Here is an 8534-nt window from a genome sequence, read left to right as displayed (position 1 = left end):
TGCTTGAACGCATGGGCCGGGGTGGACATGATTGAGGGTGTGGACTCGAAACTACCACACCAATGCAACTATCAACAATTTGGAAACTGGTCTTGATCAAGGACACATGACAAAACCAGTGGAAATGTGTGTCGGCCATGGGTGGGGGGAGTGCGGGGGGCAAAGGGGAAAGGAGGAGCATGAATCATGTAACCATGTTAAAAATGAATATTAATAAATGTTTGAAAAAAAAAAAAAAGACTGGCCACTCAGTCACAGAATAGTCCAATAAGTTGACTTTAAAGGGAGTGATGCCACCCTTCAGAGAATGCTCCCGCTTCCTATTGGCTGAGTGGGTCAGGACTTGGAGCCTCTCTCTGGATTTCTACTAAGGGTGAGGGAGAGCTCCCTCTCCTACCCAAGAAAAATGACAAACTGTTCATACATGGAAGCCTATGAATGTGATAGCTTAGGTGAACAGAACACTGGATCTCTAAGCCCTAGTTGCCTTTTCTGCTTTGTTTCTGTCCTGAGACTGGGCAATTAAAGTGATCCTGAAACAATCATTTCCAGCCTCAGGGCAACTCTATGAGCCTGAGGGATCAAGAACTCCTGGATCTCTCATCAGCTTTTGCCGATTTCTAGGAGGTGTCTTCTACAGGGACTACACTGCTTCATGACCACTAACATGAGGAGAAGCCCACGAGGAGAAGGCTTGTCTTGCCAGATCTGGACCTTGTGTACCTCCAGTGCAGGGGTCGGCAACCTTTTTGGCCGTGAGAGCCATAAACGCCACATTTTTTAAGATGTAATTTCGTGAGAGCCGTACAGTGCTCACAGTGCAGCTCCTGTAACAGCGCCTGAAAAAAAAAATGGACTTTATGGCTCCTGCAGAAAGAGCCATACGTTGCCGACCCCTGCTCCAGTGGAAAGCCACATCTCCACAGAGATCCAAAATGCTTCATGTTTGGAGAGCTGAACCATAACAATAGTTATAAGTTCCTAGTGCTTGTTAAAGTCTTTGTCAGCGTGCACTTGTGAGTCTTCTATGTTTTTAGCATTTCTTTTGTGAGAAGGAAAAAAACTGCTGTCCTATACATGACCAACACTACGCTGAGGGAATCTCCTGCCTCTTTGCTCCTTTTGCTCCTACTCAAGAGTTCTCCTTGAGAGATCTCAGATTGTGGCTGCTCAGTGGTTTGTGTCTAGATCTACTCCCCCCACTCCCCTTTTAGTTAGACTATCATGAGACAATCCTTAGTGTCAAGTGATTTCATTCAGGGCTTCAGGCTAGGAGCATAATGAGCCAAAAAAGAAGAAAAACAAGGCGGACCCCTCCATGTATGAGCCAGGTTCCCCCAAAACTTTTCTGACCAATCTGATAGGCTAACAAGGCGGGAGGCCATTGTCTGGGTCTGGAATGAATCTCATTTCTTGGATTACTGTCAGTCAGAATCATTCCTTTGTTCTGGGCCTATAAAAAGGAGCTTCCAAATACACAGTGAACTCTCTCACCGTTTTCCAGAAAGATCCAGGGAGCAGCAGAAGAAAGAAAGACCTGGAACTGCCTGTTAGGAGTTGCTAACAGAATACATTTCAGTGGACTCATGCTCTTGAGAGGTAGCCCAAGAAGCAAGTTTCTTTGATCTTGGCCCAGCCCCCAAGGGGCAGTGGCATAACTTCTCGGTCCAAAAAGGATAACTGTGGAGAGAGGAGCCAGTGGTGGCAGGTCCTGGACCCCAGGCTTTTGGGGCAGAGGCTTGTGGGGTTCTGTAGGGGGGTGAAAAAGGGCCTCTGGGAAGGCTTGCTCCAACTTCCACCTCCCTTCCACAGGGACTCCAAGAACTGAACAGGGACCAAAGGGGCACAGATGGCTTGCCAGGTAGTGGCTATTTACTGGCTACTGACCACTATTTATGTTTGTGTGTTTGGGGCAATTTTATGGAAAGAGAGAGGGAAAAAATAGTCTAGTGTATGCCTGTTATATGCTGTTATCTTTTTTTTTTTTTAACCCTTACCTTCCATTTTAGAATCAATATTATATATTGGTTCAAAGGCAGAAGAGTGGGAAAAGCTAGGCACTGACAGTTAAGTGACTTGCCCAGGGTCACACAGCTGGGAAGTGTCTAAAGCCAGATTTGAATCCAGGACCTCCGGTCTCTAGTCTTGGCTCTCAATCCATTGAGCCACACACCTGCCCCCTATATGCTGTTATCTTGAAGGAATATATAGAAACATGGCAAGTAGTAGGAGTAGTAAAAAAATACAAAGGTTCTTGACCATGATAATGACTACCATGACAATGAGAACTAACATTTATATGAATACATTGTGGTTTGCAAAGCACCCTACAAATATCTCATTTTCATTTTATCCTCCCAAGAATCCTGAGAGATAGATACTTATTACCCTCATTTTATAGATAGAGAACTGAGACTTCAAGATTAAGGCTAGAAGCACACAGCTAGGAGGAGTCTGAGGCAGGATTTGAACTCAGATCTTCCTCCCTCTAAGCCTCTCTCAGGAGAACTCAGAGTGAGGACAAAAGGAGTGAAGGGACAAGAGATCCGCCAGACAGAATCCAGGCCACAGAAGCAGCCTCTTGGGCCACCGGTGGCACAGAACAACCCTGAGAGGTCATCGGTAACATATCATTTCCCCCAAGTTAGAGAGGAAGCATTGGAACCTTGGACAAGGCTGGCCACAGTCGCATGATGAGTGGGAACCATGTGTGCGCAGGGTCCGATTCCAGTAAAGTCTAAATCAGGAGTTCACAAACCCCCAAGAGGTCTAAGGAAAGAGTTCGGGGAGTCTGTGAAGCTGGTGGGGGGAAAATGGCACCGTTACTTTCACTGCCTTCTAACCGAAACTTGGCATTTTCCTTCAATGATTTACAAACATTCCTCCGAGAAGGGTCCCTGGGCTTCACCAGACTGACGATCAAAGGGTCCAGGGGCCCAGCGCAGGCAAGCACTCGCTCATCCGAAATTTGGAAATGGTTTTTCCCTCTCTTCAGACAGTATGCTGCTCCCAAGAGCTCTCTCCTGACCCCTTCCCGTGCCCACAGAGACACTGGCTGGGCCATTCTCCTAACACAGCCACAGACACAGCCACACAGACACACATGAGAGTTGAGGCCAGGGCACAAACCTGGTAGGTGTCCACATCGAAGAATGTCTGGTAGTATTCAAATGTCCAGAACGGGGAGCTTTTCTTCTGTCCTGCCAGGAGCTGCCAGGGAGAGACAGGCACACCCCATGAATGCCCACTTGGGGCCGGGCCCCTTACATCGTGTTTGCTGAATCATCCAGACGGGAAGAAATAGCGGCCCGCACTGGGCAAGCCTTCCCCTCTCCCCACGGCTCTCTTAGCATGAATCCCATTGCACCCGTTCTGCCAGCCTTTCTCTAGGGCTAACAAGGGGCCAGGCCCTGGGCTGGGTGTCGGGCAGACTGGGCCAGGTCTGCTCTGAGATAGCCTCCACCTTACTAAAGTGGGTGAAGCCCTCTCCTTGAATCCACTCCTCTTTTATGACCAAAGGTCAGCCCGTTCTTAGGGCCACTGAAAAGGGAATTCCTATTCAGGAACAGGCTGGACTCAATAGCTCCTACAGTAAGTATAATTCTATATTTTAAAAACTCCAACGGGGCAACTAAGAGGCTCAGTGGATGTAGAGCCAGGCCTTGACGCGGGAGGTCCTGGGTTCAAATTTGGCCTCAGACACTTCCCAGCTATGTGACCTGAGCATATCACTTAACCCCCGTTCCCTGGCCCTTCTGGCTCTTCTGCCTTGGAGCCAATCCAGCGATCCCTCACCTATGGTAGGAGTTACATTCCAGGGACCCCCGCGATAGGTGAAAATCTGTGAAGTAGCGGCGATATATTTATTTTATTATATATCTTTTAAGGCTTTATAAACCTTCCCACTCTCTTCTTAACCTGCAGTCACAGAGCCAATCAGTGCCCAGGATACAGAACATAGCGCTGGGGTGGGTTGCCTTTCATTCCATCAGCCAATAGTGTGCCGCAATAAGTGTAACTCCACAATACAGAATTAGATATATATATATATATATTTTTTTTTTTATAAATCTGCGATACAGTGAAGCCACGATAAGTGAACCACCAAATAGCGAGGGGCAACAGTACCCAGGACCCAGGACGGATTCTAGGAGGGAAGGGAAGGGTTTTAAAAACAAAAACATACAAAATCTTCCAATTTAAATGCTAATTGTCAGGGACAAACATGGTGAAGGAGTATGGCCTCACTTTCTTTCTTTCTTTTTTTTTAAGCCCTTATCGTCTATCATAGCATCAATTCTAAGACAAGAGAGAGGTAAGAGGGCTAAGGCAATAGGGGTTAAGTGACTTGCCCAAGGTCACACAGCTAAGTATGTGAGGTCCTATTTGAACCCAGGTCCTCCCAACTCCAAGCCTGGTGCTCTATCCCCTCGCTGCCCCTTGGCCTTGCTTTCATGAAGGATTTTCCCAAAATGCTGCCCATTCTCCCCCCCTCTCCCCATCACTGCCTAAAGGGAAGCCTTTTTTACCTCTGTTTTATCAGAGTCACTGTGGCCCAGGAGTTCTTCATCCTCCTCCCTCCCGGAGCCTCTTGGGAGGCCTCTCGGGGCTGGTGGCTTCTGGCTAGGATCCTCAATGGTCACAGTGGTGTCATCACCAGGCACTGGCAACAGGTTGGCTGAATCGCCAAATTCTGCAGATAAATGAGAACCCCAAGAGAGAAAGGGGGGCATGTAACCTCTGGACTTGGAATCCCCCAAAAGATGCCCCAGAGTAAGGGGCAAAGACCCAGGAACCAGCTAATTCAGAGCTCAGGCTGTCAGAAAAAGGCCCCTGCAAAGAGCCCTGGGTAATGGGGGACAGAGTTGCAGACCAAGCCGTATGCTGGCCCCTGCCCTCCACGTCCTGGATCATCATCTTGGGCTGTGATGGAGGGGAGGTGGGGAGGCCGGCCCAGAGCTGGGCTAGGAGCCAGGACACCTGGGGCCCAGCAGGTACTTCCTAGCCACACAAGCTGAGAAATGTCAGCTGGATGCCAGGGGAGCACAGAAGTGCAGGAGGGGAGGGAACACTGTTTATAAGTAGCTCTGCAGGTCTAACAACCTTCTGCATTCACCCAGGATGCTCAGGCACTGGGGAAGCTTGGCTAATTTCCTTCACCTAGGGAAAGGGCAGAAGGAGAGGAGAAGCCATCAACAGTAACAGCTTCCCAGGCATAGGCTGGGCCCAGGCACAGCTGGCATCCAGAAGGTGACAGATTGAGGGCCTTGGAGGCTCAATGCCCTGAGCAGCTACAAAAAGAAAAGGGTTCCCGCCTTCAAGCTTGCAGTCTTATGACAGGCCCACGGCTAAGGACATAGAGGGCCCACAGAGGGAGGAGGAGGGCACTGACACTCAGAGAAGCAGGGCATGATTCCTATGGGCAGAGATCAGAAGCTGGGCCCGAGAGAGAGCTGAGGATGCTCAGAGACCCAGCTGAGGTTCTGGAGACGGCATTCCACATATGGCAGACCATGGATGGTTTCCTGGGCTGGGCAAGCCATGGGAAAGCCAGTGAGGTGGTGCAGGGGTTAGGTGCTGGGCCTGGAGTCGGGAAAACCTGAGTTCAAACTCAACCTCAGACACTTCCTAGCTGTGTGACTCTGGACAAGTCACTCAGTCTCTGCCTCGATTTCCTTATCTGTAAGATGAGGATAATAACACTCACCACCACCCTGCCCATGAGATAATATTCCTAAGTTGCTCCGCAACCCTTCCTGCCCAAAGCAATGTCAGCCCTGTGGGGAGACCCCGAGGAAATAATGCAGAGAGACAGAGAGACAGAGCACACAGTACAATAAGAGGAAAACTGGAGAAGGCTGGAGAAAGGCTTCCTGCCATTTCCTCCACCAAAATTCATTTCTTCCAACTGGACCAACATTGACTCAGCCCCTACTATGTGCTAGACCCTTGGCCAGCAATCGCAAAATCCAGCCATGTCTGCCCTCAAAAGGCTTATACTCTGGGGCAGGGGATTTGGGGGAGAAAACCACATGGCCACAGGAATCTAGTCAAAGTAAATACAAACTAACTTTTTGGAGGACATATTAACAATTAAAATCAATTGGGCAGACACAAACCAATCAGGGCTGCCTTCAGGGAGTTTCCATTCTAAAAGGGGGGCCACGACTGCCCACCAAAACACAAAGAGAAAATGTTCATAAACTAGGAGAATTTGGGAGCAGGGTGGGGGGCTTAGGAGAGGCTCCTTATGGGAAGTGGCACAAGAACTGAGCCTTAAGGGGAAATGATGGGGCTCTAAGCACTGAACCAAACTGATAAGGAACAGGCAAGTCTTGGGAACTGATTGGCCAAGGGGGTCAAGTGAGAGGGAAGAGGGAAGGTTAATCCCTTCCTCCTCCCAGGGCTGTGAACCCAGATGACCAGAAAACAGAAATGAGGGTCTGGAGCTCCCCCCTACTCCGTGGGTTATTTCCTCATCAACAGCTTCTGAGTTAATTATCTTCCTTTGATAAAACACTTTATCAGAAAAGTGTTTAATTTAATTTTTTATTTAAAATTTCAATATTTAAATTTTGCTATATTTTTTAAAAACTAAAAAAAGTTTTAAATTAAAAAACTATAAACCACAAAAGCCTGCATATATAATGAAGCCCCTTTGAGCTCCCCATCAGAATGCACAATCCTCTGTAACATGAAGCGGCTGGACGCCGGGACCTCTCCTGGGAAATGCTTGCTTGTCCATTTGTCACTGGGAGGAGCACTCTTCCCTCCATTGCTCTCCGGGCCTCATCTCCCCTGCCCGGCTGTTCAGCAGTTCTCTCTAGAAGGCGGGGACCAGGTCACTCCCGTGGCCAGCCTCCCTCCTAGGAAGCAGCTGCAGCCAGCAGGGACTCCCTAAAGGGGAACAGAGGAAGCAGGGCTGTTAAGCACAAGGCCAGGGGAAGGCCTTACCTTCAAATTTTAGGTCATCCACAGTTGCCATTCATCCGGTAGCGTCCAGCCGAGTCACTGAAAGGAGCAGCCCAGGGTGGTCTAGAGGGAAGAAAACGGAAAATGGGTCAGAAAATCGGAGACCTCCGAGGAGAATGGCTGGCATTTGGGGAAACCCTGGAAGTTCAGAAGGCCCGGGCCCCATTTACCTGGAGAAGGAACAGAGGCTCAGCGAGGCCATCACCTGCCTTTATCTAAGGGCTGCTCCTGGGCCAGGCCCCAAGCCAGCTCCATTTCAGCTGGGGGAGTGCCCAGGCCCTTTGTAAGGCAGAGCCCTGGAGAAGGCGGCCACGGGGTGCCCCAGAGACTCACAGCCTGACCTCCTGGCCTACATTCTTCCTATCTCCCAGCAGAGTCAGAGAACCCCAAGGCCGGCCTGTAAAGTGGGGTCCGAAGGGATCAGCTCCCCCTGATGCCCTGGCCCTCCCCCTTCAACACCTACTACCAGAAGGAAGAGCGAGGAGAGGGAAGGAGCCAAGGAGCCCCCTGCTAAGCTCTAGGGCAAATATGAAAGCAATGACGGCCTCTGGCCACCAGGGGGAGACACGCCCAGGGAGGACAGACGGGCCCCATCCAGGGCCCAAGGCTAAGCCGGCTCACAGCTCCTAAAAGGGAGGGAGGTGGAGGGGGGAAGAGCAGCAGCAAGAGCAGTGCGGGCCGGGCTGTCCAAGCTGGGGGCCACTGAGTCAACCAGGAGAGGCGGACCACAGCAAACTGCATTACTATGTTACTGCTTTCCTGGGTAACCCTAAATGAGACAAGACGGAGGAGGAGCTCCGCGAGCTTCATCCTAAATCCAGGGAAAAGTGAGGGGGGGAAGTGCGTGGTGCGCCAGAAGGTTACGGCCTCTAGTCTAGAGTCTAGGTCAACCCTCTTTTTCTTACAGATGGGGAAACTGACCTGCCCTGGGGCCCGAAGGCAGGACAGGGATTGGAAACCAGTCTCGCATCCCACTTCTGGACCGCGTAGTCCTTAGGCCCACCCCCAAGCCCAAGCCTCAGCTGACCCCTCAAGGGAAAGACTGAGGGAGAGAGAGAGAGAGATGGGAAAGTGGTCGCGGCATTCAAGGCCCCGGGAAGCGCAGAGAGGAAAGGCCTGGCAGCAGGGGGCTTGGGGGCGGGGCGGACCCCCTCTCACCTGCGCCAGCTCGGCCTCCGGCGGGACGGGACGAGGCGGGGTAGGGGGGCGGGGGACCCTGAGCGGGGTGGGGGAATCTTCGGCCTGGTCTACTCTGGCTCCGCCTCTTCCTCGGCTCACGCAGCGTGGCGCGGGGCGGGGCAAGGGCTGGGGCCGTCGTACTCCACTCTGCCGCCACCGCACCCTTCGCTCTCTTAAAGAGATAGAAGTTCTGGCCCGCGGAGCTCTGCGTAGGCCTGGGAAAGTTGGGGACCTCTTTCCCCGCCCCTTCCGAGGCCCGGCATCTTAAAAGAGAAAGGAACCTCGGCCCAGGAGGATCCTGGGGACTGGGCAAGGCCTTCTAGCCCCGCCTCTCGGAAGACCCGGCCTCTTAAAGAGATAGGAGCCCCGGCCTACGAAGATTC

General features: G+C 51.2%; 1 protein-coding gene across 1 annotated transcript in view; it reads right to left on the bottom strand.

Annotated features, from left to right (window-relative positions):
• Positions 1-7139, bottom strand: part of NDC1 (NDC1 transmembrane nucleoporin) — a 56791-nt gene extending 49652 nt beyond the window's left edge. Inside the window, exons 1-3 of the mRNA XM_044674801.1 lie at positions 6955-7139; positions 4530-4693; positions 3130-3210 (exon numbers count right to left, since the gene is read on the bottom strand). Coding sequence (XP_044530736.1) covers positions 3130-3210; positions 4530-4693; positions 6955-6985 — 276 coding nt within the window. The 5' untranslated portion in view covers positions 6986-7139. The remainder of the gene's footprint in view (positions 1-3129; positions 3211-4529; positions 4694-6954) is intronic.
• Between the last annotated feature and the right edge of the window lie 1395 nt (positions 7140-8534).

Source organism: Gracilinanus agilis, chromosome 4 (genome assembly GCF_016433145.1).
Source record: "Gracilinanus agilis isolate LMUSP501 chromosome 4, AgileGrace, whole genome shotgun sequence".
Taxonomy (NCBI): domain Eukaryota; kingdom Metazoa; phylum Chordata; class Mammalia; order Didelphimorphia; family Didelphidae; genus Gracilinanus; species Gracilinanus agilis.
Note: the sequence above shows the minus strand (reverse complement) of the source record. Positions and strands in the feature narration are given on the sequence as shown.